At 46.1% G+C, this 13,233-nt stretch overlaps 1 protein-coding gene across 3 annotated transcripts in view; it reads left to right on the forward strand.

Annotated features, from left to right (window-relative positions):
* The window catches only part of slf1 (SMC5/6 complex localization factor 1), a 37,170-nt gene that overhangs the window by 613 nt on the left and 23,324 nt on the right, over positions 1-13,233 (forward strand). For 2 of the 3 annotated variants that reach the window (XM_029762152.1, XM_029762153.1), the window contains exons 2-14: positions 34-145; positions 642-720; positions 1,286-1,517; positions 4,058-4,211; positions 4,316-4,450; positions 4,612-4,668; positions 5,111-5,257; positions 5,347-5,513; positions 7,684-7,815; positions 7,953-8,094; positions 8,703-8,874; positions 9,102-9,247; positions 9,565-9,707. In XM_029762152.1, the coding sequence (XP_029618012.1) occupies positions 34-145; positions 642-720; positions 1,286-1,517; positions 4,058-4,211; positions 4,316-4,450; positions 4,612-4,668; positions 5,111-5,257; positions 5,347-5,513; positions 7,684-7,815; positions 7,953-8,094; positions 8,703-8,874; positions 9,102-9,247; positions 9,565-9,707 (1,818 nt within the window). Of the gene's footprint in view, positions 1-33; positions 146-641; positions 721-1,285; positions 1,518-4,057; positions 4,212-4,315; positions 4,451-4,611; positions 4,669-5,110; positions 5,258-5,346; positions 5,514-7,683; positions 7,816-7,952; positions 8,095-8,702; positions 8,875-9,101; positions 9,248-9,564; positions 9,708-13,233 lie in introns of those variants that run through there. The other variant, XM_029762154.1, reaches the window with a different exon arrangement.

Below are 13,233 nucleotides of genomic sequence, written 5' to 3' on the forward strand. Positions count from 1 at the left end.
GTAGACTGGTCTCCATGTGTTGTCTTTTATCAGGATGGTGGACACCAAGCATGTGTTCCAAGTGTCTGGGATCAAGAATCTTCAGAAGAAGGGAAAGTTGCTCCATGGAATCATTCAACTGGGTGGAAAGTACATTGGTGGCTCTGTAAGTGTTGACATCATAGCTACAGGCTTTCACTCTCAACCCTCACTCTCCCTTTTATAAGTGGGAAAATAGCACCAAAGGCCAGGCTGTGAGACAGCCATTATGAGAGCTGGATAACACCTGTCACTGTCAAGACAGTTCATTGAGGAAAAGATTAACAGTGGGTGATTAGTCCTGAAAAATGACCTTAATTGGTTTCTGATGTTGGGATGTATTTTTGACTCTGTCATTTTATCCTTGCCCTCAATTGGCTCTTATTATAGTTACTGTACATTTGCTTCCAGTCTCAGGGGCACACAATCTGCTGCAAAGTTCGTATCCCTTTATCCCCGCCCTGACTCTGCAGGAAGGTCACAGCAAGAACGGTCACTGGTCACTTTAGAACTTTGTTGCTGACCTTTTGAGTTGGCCGACCACACAGGATATTTTCAATGCCACCAAAACATTATGCTTTATTTAGATGGTTTGCCTTGGTTGAGTTGTGTTGATTTTCCAGGTATATAAAGACGGAACTACCCATCTGGTTGTCACCCGTGAGCTGCCGAGTGAGAAGTTCATGGCAGCCTGTGCAGGAGGTAAGATAGGATGAACGTAAGCATTACACTTACTAGGTGTTACATAAACTGAGCGTGCAAAACATTAGGAACACTTGCACTTTCCATGACAGACTGACCAGTTGAAAGCTATGATCCCTTTATTGAATGGGCAATACAAAATATTTCGGTGCTTTTGAATGGGGGATGGTAGTAGGTGCCAGGTGCAGAGCTGCTGTGTTTTTCACGCTCTACAGTTTCCTGTGTGTAATCAAGAATGGTCCACCGCCCAAAGAACATCCAGCCAACTTCACACAACTGTGGGAATCATTGGAGTCAACATGGGCCAGCGTCCCCGTGGAACACTTTCATCACCTTGTAGTCCATGCCTCTACGAATTGAGGCTGTTCTGAGGGCAAAAGGGGTTGACACTCAATATTAGGAAAGTGTTCCTAATGTTTTGTACACAGTGTTTTAGGTAGCAAGTCTTGACAAAGTCAGCTTGTGTAGACTATATTGGGATTCTACAGCTTAATACTCTCATGGACTTTTCAGAAGTAGCATTTTTTTTTTGTGGTGTTTGTCGTTTCTCTTCCCTCTCTGTCAGGCAAATGGATCGTGACTCCAGAATATATTTTTGACTCTGTTAAGAATGGTTCGTGGCTGCCAGAGGCGCCCTATGAGTTGGACATTGTCTCCAAGGGGGGAGTCCCTGTGGCCTCTAACCCAGTGAAGGTGTGGAGGGAGAGGGTGACCAGCAGGGCCATGGCTGGGGCCTTCGAGGGCTGGAGGGTCCTCCTGATGGTCAACGAGCCTACTCGCAGAGACATGCTCATAAGGTGGTCTTTAGAATTGTAGTGGGCAGTAATATGACGTGTGTGTGCATATATGATATTATTAACATGTTTGTCTGACTCCATATAGATAATTAGCAATATGCAAGAGACTATGCTTGAGTTACAGTAATAGACAATGAAGAAATGTCTGAGAATGGAATTCTAAATACATGTGTATTTAATGAATTTGTAAAATGAATGGATTCACATTCAAGGCATAAAGCTTAAGTTACAAGCATTACAAGGCATTCCAAGCATATGCAGTGCATTCGGAAAGTATTCAGACACCTTGACTTTTTCCACATTTTGTTACGTTACAGCCTTATTCAAAAATGTATTAAATAGTTTTCCACCCCCCTTCAATCTACACACAATACCTCATAATGACAAAGCAAAAAAGTTTAGAAATTTTTGCACATTTTATTAAAAATATAAAACTAATATTGCTTTTACACAAATATTCAGACCCTTTACTCAGTACTTTAAAGCACCCTAGGCAGCAATTACATCCTTGAGTATGACACTACAAGCTTGGCACAACTGTATTTGGGGAGTTTATCCCATTCTTCTCTGCGATTCTCTCAAACTCTGTCAGGTTGGATGGGGAGCGTCACTGCACAGCTGTTTTCAGGTCTTTCCAGAGATGTTTGATTGGGTTCATGTCCGGGCTCTGGTTGGGCCACTCAAGGACATTCAGAGACTTGTCCCGAAGACACTCCTGCATTGTCTTGGCTGTGTACTTAGGGTCGTTGTCGTGTTGGAAGGTGAACCTTCGCCCCAGTCTGAGGTCCTGAGCGCTTTGGAGGTTCTCTCTGTCCTTTGCACTGTTTATCTTTCCCTCGATCCTGACAGTCTCCCAGTCCCTGCCGCTGAAAAACATCCCCACAGCATGATGGTGCCACCACCATGCTGCACCGTAGGGATGGTGCCAGGTTTCCTCCAGACATGCTGCTTGGCATTCAGGCCAAAGAGTTCATTTGTGGTTTCATCAGACCAGCGAATCTTGTTTTTCATGGTCTGAGAGTCCTTTAGGTGCCTTTTGGCAAACTCCAAGTGGGCTGTCATATGCCTTTTACTGAGGTGTGGCATCCATTTCGCCACTCTACCATAAAGGCCAGATTGGTGGAGTGCTGCAGAGATGGTTGGCCGTCTGGAGCTCTGACAGAGTGGCCATCGGGTTCTTGGTCACCTCCCTGACCAAGGCCCTTCTCCCCCGGTTGCTCAGTTTGGCTGGGCAACCAGCTCTAGGAAGAGTCTTGATGGTTCCTTACTTCTTCCATTTAAGAATTATGGAGGCCACTGTGTTCTTGGGGACCATCAGTGCTGCAGAAAATGTTTTGGTACCCTTCCCAGATCTGTGCCTCGACACAATCCTGTCTCGGAGCTCTACGGACAATTCCTTCGACCTCATGGCTTGGTTTTTGCTCTGTCATGCACTGCCAGCTGTGGGACCTTATATAGACAGGTGTGTGCCTTTCCAAATTATGTCCAATCAATTGAGTTTACCACAGGTGGACTCCAAACAAATTGTAGAAACATCTCAAGAATGATCAATGGAAACAGGATGCACCTGAGCTCAATTTTGAGTTTCATAACAAAGGTTCTGAATACTTATGTAAACAAGGTGTTTTTGTCAAAATCCTTGTTTTCGCTTTGTCATTATGGGGTATTGTGTGTAGATTGATTGAAAAAGTTTAAAAAAAAAACTATTTTAGATTAAGGTTGTAACGTAGCAATGTGTGGAAAAAGTCAAGGGGTCTGAATAGTTTCCCGAAGGCACTGTAGATCCTAAGGTTAACTTACAGGACAGAGCATGAACAAAGAGATGCCCACTAGGCCAGAGGCCTAGAACTCTAGGAAATGAGAATTCAACATACAACCTTCCTCCATGGACTCGATACAGGATAAGAGAGAACAAAGGCATTCATTTCCATTTATAACATCTGAAGGTGTAACCTTTCAACCCGAGACAAACCACCATTGACTAATCAAACGATACCAAGTTTACAGTAACCTAAACACTCCCAGGCCCAATCTCCACAGGGTGTCACAGCATCTAAGAGCTTGTGCGGCGGATGAGACCAATGTAAATAAGACAGAATTCCTGAGAAGACAATAGAACTCCTTTGCATGATAGTGTAATTCAGAGGTCACCCTGTACAGATACAAGTCAGAGATCATACATCCATATAGATAGCATCAGTTATTCTCAGTGAACAAGTTTCAGATAGAGACCAAGCATAGAATAATGCTATATTATCCATCACACTAGTCCTCTGGATACATTTTGGCCCCTCAGAGGGGGAAGGGCTGACTAGTCCTTGGGCATTGACCTTTTGTCCCTGGAACATTTTCCATGCAGCTCCAGGTGACACAAATTAGGGCCAAGCCTACAGAATTGTCTTGAAATGAATTGACCTCAAACCTCATGCTTAGACGTGTAAATTATGCATTTCTTGTCGTCTCAAATGTTGTGTACTGTATTTGCTACATCAAATATCAGACACACCTGTCACTTAATTTATCATTAACATTTTTTTCAGAATCCTAAAAGCTGGGAAGGCCAATGTGTACTCGTACCCTCCTCCCTCCCATGCTGATGTGACACACGTGTTGACAAAACATGTCGCAGAGCATGTGAAGGCCCACAATGCACCATGCTACTCCATAGAACACATGGCCCTGCATCTTTTTGGGGTAAATGTCTACGTAGATGTCGGATGATTAGCTTAATTAACAATTACACCCAGTGAAAGGCTTGTATAATAAGGCTCAATCTAAGTGCCTTGTCTCGTCTTCAGGAGAACGTGTGTTCTGATATGGGTTTAACCTGGACAGAAGGCCAGCCAGAGGAGACACAGGAGGCCAATGACGCTCTCTCCACAGACTTTTCAGAGCTGGAGAGCGAGGCCAGGGACTACATCTCTCAAATAGGGGTGAGTGGCAGGTCTTTTCAAATCCGTCTATGTTTAGCAATGAAGCGCAAGGTTTCCAATCATTGTTTTTCTGGGCGAAAACCCATGTCAGTCGTACAACTTTTTCAGTCGTCATTTTAATGACTGCATGTGTGACATTGTGGATGGCTCGTTTCATGCAGGAGCGGAAAAGACTCCCAGATATCCTGAGCTACTATGCCCCCGGACCGTTCGCTCAGGTATGCAGATCTGCTCAAAGTGTAGTAATACATCTACCATACATGCGTATTATACAACTGTAAAATGAGTGTGCGACTCGTCAAAGGAGATCAGGTCATTCAATTTCCTTTATGTCAGGCGCCTCACTGAAAGGTGACATTTTGTGCATAGACGCATCATATCCGGGTCACCTGATTTAACCAATGCTGTCAGTTGATTGGTGAAGCGTGATTGGCAGACCTATTAAAGGTAGTCTCTCACTGTCCCTCCGGCGCCTTCCCGAGTGGATTTTCTTCCGATTGCTATTATAAACGGCCATGTAGTTCTTTTTCACATTTCCTAAGTTCATATTCAAGTAGGCAATAGATGACAGTTACCGAGATGACCTGATGAACTTCTGACGTCCTTCTCTTTCTCCGCCCCAACTGCTCACGCCATTGTCCATCTCTCTCTATTTTGTAGACTGCTGTAGCCAACTTCAGCAACGTGCAGAGCCTCACTGAATGTGGTTTATTCACCCAAGCCCTAGAGGAGCTCCAGTTGTACCTGCTGCCAGGACAGCTCCCCCCAGCCCCATTCCTCCAGCCCCTCATGCGTCACGCTCTCCACGTAAAGACCACACAAACTGTTTGTTGTCCATTGTCAAAAAATCGAAACCTGATTCCCTGGCTACCTTTAGCTCCTCTTTCCCCATCCAGGGGGATGCCAAGCCTTTCTTTCTCAGCGAGTTCCGCACGGTTCTCCACAGCATCCTGAGGAACAACCCTCCCTGGGGTTCTCCAGCTAGCGGGACATTCTTCATGAAGGTGCTACAGTGTCCCCAGTGTCGAAAAGGAGTCTGGCCCCTTTTGGAGACATCATTCAGGTATAGAACACTAGAGAGACACTTATACAAAGGCCATAAACTGTATGTCCCAATAACCTCTGTTCAAAAGATTGTTTTAATATGAGATACCCAAGTCTCCTGTGTTTTCATGGGCTGTCTGCAATTCTACTATATCCATCTCTCTTTTTTACATACACTACCGGTTAAAAGTTTTAGAACACCTACTCATTCAAGTTTTTTTTCTTATACATTCTAGAATAATAGTGAAGACATCAAAACTATGAAATTACACATATGGAATCATGTAATAACCAAAAAAGTGTTAAACAAATCTAAATATATATTTTATATTTGAGATTCTTTAAATAGCCACCCTTTGCCTTTTTTTTATTTATTTATTTCACCTTTATTTAACCAGGTAGGCAAGTTGAGAACAAGTTCTCATTTACAATTGCGACCTGGCCAAGATAAAGCAAAGCAGTTCGACAACATACAAAAACACAGAGTTACACATGGAGTAAAACAACATACAATCAATGATGCAGTAGAAAAAAATAAGACTATATACAATGTGAGCAAATGATGTGAGATAAGGGAGGTAAAGGCAAAAAAATGCCTTGATGACAGCTTTGCACACTCTTGGCATTCTCTCAACCAGCATCACCTGGAATGCTTTTCCAATGGTCTTGAAAAAGTTCCCACCTATGCTGAGCACTTGTTGGCTGCTTTTTCTTCACTCTATGGTCCAACTCATCCCAAACCTTCTCAATTTCGTTGAAGTCGGGAGATTGTGGAGGCCAGGTCATCTGATGCAGCGCTCCATTGCTATCCTTCTTGGTAAAATAGCCTTTACACAGCCTGGAGGTGTGTTGGGTCATTGTCCTGTTGAAAAACAAATGATAGTCCCACTAAGCCCAAACCAGATGTGGTAGCCATGCTGGTTAAGTGTGCCTTGAATTCTAAATAAATCACACAGTGTCACAATCAAAGCACCCCCACACCATAACACCTCCTCCATGCTTCACGGTGGAAAATACACATGCAGAGATCATCCGTTCACCCACACCGCGTCTCACAAAGACACAGCGGTGGGAACAAAAAAAATCTCCAATTTAGACTCCAGACCAAAGGACAAATTTCCACCGGTCTAATGTCCATTGCTCGTATTTCTTGGCCCAAGCAAGTCTCTTCTTCTTATTGGTGTCTTTTAGTAGTGGTTTCTTTGCAGCAAATCGACCATGAAGGTCTGATTCACGCAGTCTCCTCTGAACAGTTGATGTTTTACTTGAACTCTGTGAAGCATTTATTTGGGCTGCAATTTCTGAGGCTGGTAACTCTAATGAACTTATCCTCTGTAGCAGAGGTAACACTGGGTCTTCCATTCCTGTGGTGGTCCTCATGAGAGCCAGTTTCATCATAGCCCTTGATGGTTTTTGCGACTGCACTTGAAGAAACTTTGAAAATTCTTGAAATGTTCCATATTGACTGACCTTCATGTCTTAAAATAATGGTGGGCTGTCGTTTGTCTTTGCTTATTTGAGCTGTTCTTGCCATAATATGGACTTGGTGTTAACCCTATTTGGTATATCTTCTGTTTACCACCCCATATGTTGTCACAACACAACTGATTGGCTCAAACGCATTAAGAAGGAAAGATATTCCACAAATTAACTTTTAAGGCTCACCTCTTAATTGAAATTCATTCTAGGTGACTACCTCATGAAGCTGGTTGAGCGAATGCCAAGAGTGTGCAAAGCAGTCATCACGGCAATGGGTGGCTATTTGAAGAATCTCAAATATAAAATATATTTTGATTTGTTAAACACTTTTTTTTGGTTAGTACGTGATTCCGTATGTGTTATTTCATAGTTTTCATCTCTTCACTATTATTCTAGAATGTAGAAAATAGTAAAAAATTAAGAAAATTCCTTGAATAAGGAGATGCTCTGGCGACAGTGTCAGCGTGCATGCGCCCGGCCCGCCACAGGAGTCGCTAGAGCGCGATGGGACTCGGACGACCCTGGGCTAATTGTGTGCCACCTCATGGGTCTCACGGTTGCGGCTGGCTGCGACACAGCCTGGGATCGAACCCGGATCTGTAGTGACACCTGCAATGCAGTGCCTTAGACCGCTGTGCCACTCGGGAGGCCATCCTTCTCCTTTTCATGTTGTACCCATCTTTCTCCTTTTGGTGTCTCTGTTTCTCCAGGTTCTGCATGGGTAGCAAGCCCTGTCACTCACTCCCTAGCCCCGCCTCCCCAGAGCTGCTCCGCTTCCATGGTGACCTGCAGGCCTTTATGCTCGAGCTCTTCAAGTGTGACATGCACTCAGCTAACAAAGGGTAATCCCCACCGACGGGACACAGGCATATATTGGCGTGATGTAGAAAACAGGCGTCACTTACTTAAAACAACGTCACGTCATGCACCACTGACACGACACTGTGGATATTTCAGCATGTCCTCCATCTTCCCTCAGAGAGGCAGGAGGCTTGCGGTCGTCCGTCCTCTACAGGGTGTTCTGGAGCTTGTGGGAGCGCTCGACGCTGGCCTCCAGGGCCGTGCAGCAGATCGCCCAGCTCCTGGTCCAGGCCTCGTTGTGGGAACGATCTGTCTCTGAGGTAAACCTGGACACGTCCCTGTTCCTGTACTCACCAACATTCCAGTCACATACACTAGGCCTACATCCCTGTCCCGCCCATAGTTCAGTTCAAAGTCGATTCTGAACTTGCAGCACGCCATCTAAGGCAGTGGATCCCAAACTGTGGGGCGCTGTGTCAGCAGGGGAAGCGCAGGGGTCTTTTATAAAACATTTGGGGGGGGACTCAGTTCCCCTTGTCATGTTAGTTATTACAGAACTTGTCAGAAATGCCCAGATCAACTAGCCCATGTCATTTGTTTTTATTTTTTAGGTATTTTAAGCCGTAGATATAGTTGTACTTTTTTTTTGTCACATGACAAGCCTAAATGTATAGAATTGCACAAACATTTGCTTTAAAACTGCAACATTTCTTTGCTCCCATGGTAACATTTGTAGAATTGCAGGCAATAAGCTGTAAACGTGCAAGGGGCGCGGGATGTTCCCCAATGCTGGAAGGGGGGAACCCCTTATCTAAGGTGTTCCATGTCCAGCACATAACAGGAATTGTAATGGAATCAGGCCCTCACTCTGGTCCAGCTATGTAGCCAACTACCCATCTCTGTCCTTGTGCTGTGGTTGCTTGTGTAGGGTCAGGAGAGGGACTGGGAGAGGGACAGGAGGCAGACAGTGGTGCTGACCCTGCAGGACACGCTGGGCGTGGTGGTGGACTACTGGTGGCAGGAGTACAGCCGCCTCAACCGCAGCCTGGTGGACAAAGGCCTGGAGGACCTGGCTCAACACATCGCCGTCCTCTGTCAGGGTACGCTGCACTACACACAGGTCTGATGCTCCGTCCCGAGTGGCACTCTGTTCCCGATATAGTACACAACTTTCGCACTACCTGTGGACCCTGGTGAGAGGTAGTGCATTGTATAGGGAATCGTGTACCATTCGGGACGCAACCAGTCTGACACACAGCAGCAAGGTTTTAATCATGTGTTCTAACTGATCCTGTGTTGATGTGGAGGGTATTCTTCCTGCCCTCAGACCTGCCCCCAGATGTCCTCCAGACGTTTGTTCCCGGGATGGTCCCAACCAGGCTACGGATGGTCACGGCAGACGCCATCTTTAGGAACGTGTGCTGCAGGAACGGCATCATCATAGGAGCACAGCCCATCTCACTAAGGAAGATTGTACGTTTTGGCCAAGTCCACGTTAGAATGTGTTTGGGTTTCACCCTCCTGGCTCTTGTGTCCCAGGTGTAGTACTAGTGCAACAGCGGTACAGTGTATTGGAGCTCTGTTGCACGTACAGGCCAGTTATTTTGCTGGGATCAGATTCTCCTGCTGCTGTCCTCACTGCTGGGCCTCTCACTGTCACAGCTGCTAACTCTGGTGTCTTTATCCCTCTGTCCAACATACACACACACACCTCCTATACTACAGAGGCAGAGTCTCTATAAAGACCCTCTCTCTCCTTCATCTTACTGTGTGTGTGTGTGTCCTGACAGGTGTCCTCCTACCTGCCAGCCCTAGGGAGGCTGTGCGCGGTCAGGACAGGTGGCTCCAGAGTCCCCCGGGCAGACAGCGGGGGCCCTCTGCTTGGGACTGGACCCACCTCCTGCAGCTGGAGCACCCAGGGGACTGATACAGGGTGAGTGTGTGTCTGTACCCCCGCTGACCACTCCAGTCAGGCTAGAGGCCATACAACCAACCTACCTGAGGTTAGCAGAGGAGGAAAGGTGTGTGGATGGGAGAGGTGAGAAATTGAGGAGATGTGGTGAAATGAGGGAAAGGAAGGAGGGAGAACAGGAGGGGGTGAGAGGATGCCATAGGAGAGGAGAGTGTGAGAGAGCAGGTCAGAGTGAGTGTTAAGATGAGGAGTCCTCAGTGGACATGCCTATGTATCAGAGTTTACAGGAGAGGTGCAGAGAGCAGGTTAGAGCCCCTACAGCTAGTCTTCTCTGGACAGACTGACGGCTCACCCCCCCCCCCCCCCCCCCCCCCCGCATCATACCAGGCAGCTGCTGCTGTTCAACACCCCGCCGCTGGCACAGACACGGGGAAGGAGGGCCCGCTGGGGATGAGGTTCACCTCAAGGCTAGCGGCTCACTCACCGACCAGCCTCAGCTTTTTTTTTCCCTCACACACTTTATTCACCAACATTCACCGTTTTAGGAAATAGGAAAATCAAAAGACAACGTTTTTTTGTTACCTCACCTTACAAAAATATCTATTTTTCAATGAATAATTGTGTATTTCTCAGAGAGTTGGGGTGAGGGGATTGTATGATTTGGTTTAGAAAGCTGAGGTAGCATGTGAGTGAGAGGCCATGAATGTGCCTTAATAGATAGTGTGTGATGAGGAGAGTCCCTCTCTCTGTCCTAGGCTTTTCCTGTAAGGACAGCTTGCCATCAGGGCACAAGTCCAGACAAAGACTTGCGGGAGGCTCTCCATAATTGGAAGCCCTGTTTCCTCCTGCTGGCTTAATCAAGCAGAGTTTATTGCTTTTCTGTTTGAGCCCGTTTGGGTTTGTCATTCTCTGTATTGCTCTCTCGCCCTCTCTCGACACATGTTACTGTAGTCTAGCAGTTAGAGCGTTGGGCCAGTAACCGAAAGATCGCTGGTTCGAATACCTGAGTCGACAAGTTGAAAAATCTGCCGACGTGTCCTTGAGCTAGGTACTTAACCCTAATTTGCTCCAGGGGCGCCGTACTAATATGGCTGACCCTGTAAAACAACACGTTTCACTGCACCTATCCGGTGTGTGACAATAAAACATATTTTTGTATTTATTATTTTACTACAGCACAGTGAATCACAGCATCCCTTGAAGGCATAGTAGGCAGCTTTTTTGGCGACCTGAACAATTTCACGTAGAAATGTGTTAAAGATCTGTTATACACAGCCGCGAGCTGCCTAGTGACACGAGCCTACCACACGAGCTAAATTGCTTGCCTTGAAGCGAGCATAGAAGTAACACTGAAGCATGCATGAGAGCATCAGCTGTTCTGGAAGACTGTGGGATCATGCTCTTCGTAGCCGATGGGAGTAAGACCTTTAAACAGGTCAACATTCACAAGGCCGCAGGGCCAGATAGATTACCAGGACGTGTACTCCGAGCATGCACTGACCAACTGGCAAGTGTCTTCACTTGCATTTTCAACCTGTCCCTGACTGTCTGTAATACCCACATGTTTCAAGCAGACCACCATAGTCCCTGTGCCCAAGAACACTAAGTTAACCTGCCTAAATGACTACCGACCCGTAGCACTCATGTCTGTAGCCATGAAGTGCTTTGAAAGGCTGGTCATGGCTCACATCAACACCATTATCCCACTCCAATTTGCATACTGCCCCAACCGATCCACAGATGATGCAATCTCTATTGCACTCCACACTGCCCTTTCCCACCTGGACGAAAGGAACACCTACGTGAGAATGCTATTCATTCACTACAGCTCAGCGTTCAACACCATCTTGCCCTGAAGGCTCATCACTAAGCTAAGGACCCTGGGACTAAACACTTCCCTCTGCAACTGGATCCTGGACTTCCTGACGGGCCGCCCCCAGGTGGTAAGGTTAGGTAACAACACATCTGCCACGCTGAACCTCAACACGGGGGCCCCTCAGGGGTGCGTCCTCAGTCCCCTCCTGTATTCCCTGTTCACCCATGACTGCATGGCCAAGCACGACTCCAACACCATCATCAAGCTTGCAGACGACACAACAGTGATTGGCCTGATCACTGACAACGATGAGGCCGCCTATAGGGAGGAGGTCAGCGATCTGGGCGTGTGGTGCCAGGATAACAACCTCTCCCTCAACGTGATCATGACAAAGGAGATGGTTGTGGACTACAGGAAAAGGAGGACCGAGCACGCCCCCATTCTCATCGACGGGGCTGTAGTGGAGCAGGTTGAGAGCTTCAAGTTCCTTGGTGTCCACATCACCAACAAACTATTGTGGTCCAAACACACCAAGACAGTCGTGAAGAGGGCACGACAATGCCTATTCCTCCTCAGGAGACTGAAAATATTTGGCATGGGTCCTCAGATCCTCAAAAGGTCTATAGCTGCACCATCGAAAGCATCCTGATTTTGTATCACTGCCTGGCAACTGCTCGGCTGCAAGACACTACAGAGGGTAGTGCGTACGGCCCAGAACATCACTGGGCCAAGTTTTCCTGCCGTCCAGGACCTCTATACCAGACGGTCAGAGGAAGTTCCTAAAAATTGTCAGACTCCAGCCACCCTAGTCATAGACTGTTTTCTGCTACCGCACGGCAAACGGTACCGGAGCGCCTAGTGTAGGTCCAAAAGGCTTCTTAACAGCTTCCACCCCCAAGCCATAAGACTCCTGAACAGCTAAGCTAATGGCTACCCCAATCCCTATTTTACCCTGCTGCTACTCTCTGGTTATTATCTATGCATAGTCACTTTAACTCTACCTACATGTACATATTACCTCAACTAAGCTGTGCCCCCGCACATTGACTCTGTACCGGTACCCCCTGTATATAGTCTCGCTACTGTTATTTTACTGCTGGTCTTTTAACTATTTGTTGTTTTATTTTTTACTTATCTAATTTTTACTTGACATATATTTTTCTTTACTGCATTGTTGGTTAAGGGCTTCTCAGTAAGCATTTCACTACACCTGTTTTATTCGGCCCCTGTGACAAATACAATTTGATTAGATTTTCTCATTGAAAGCAAGTTTGAGAAGCGGTAGATCCATTCTATTTGCACTATTTCTATGCTTCTTGTTAAGTTTAATTTTGGTTAGTTTTACTTTCGCTTTTGTCCACCAGCGTCAAACAGCTGAAAATACTATTTTTGCTTATTTAAAATATATTTGGTACAATTCTGTTGTAATTATTATTTTTTTTATTACAAACCATATACACACACACAATTGACCGCATACGCACACTAACATCATCACACCTGCCCAGACCCACATGCTCACACCACTATCTCCAGCGCCTGCATCACTCTCCACCACCTGGCCTCAAACTGCACCATTTTGTTTCTCTCAGTAGCCCACGCACTTTCAACATTTGGATAATAAAGCATTGACCTTTCCATTGTGTTATCAATAGAGGATTGGTTGATTTTCCAGCTACGTAAGATAAGTATCATACAACCTATCAGGTATCTCACTGCACCCTCATATGC

This window comes from Salmo trutta, chromosome 9 (genome assembly GCF_901001165.1).
Source record: "Salmo trutta chromosome 9, fSalTru1.1, whole genome shotgun sequence".
Taxonomy (NCBI): domain Eukaryota; kingdom Metazoa; phylum Chordata; class Actinopteri; order Salmoniformes; family Salmonidae; genus Salmo; species Salmo trutta.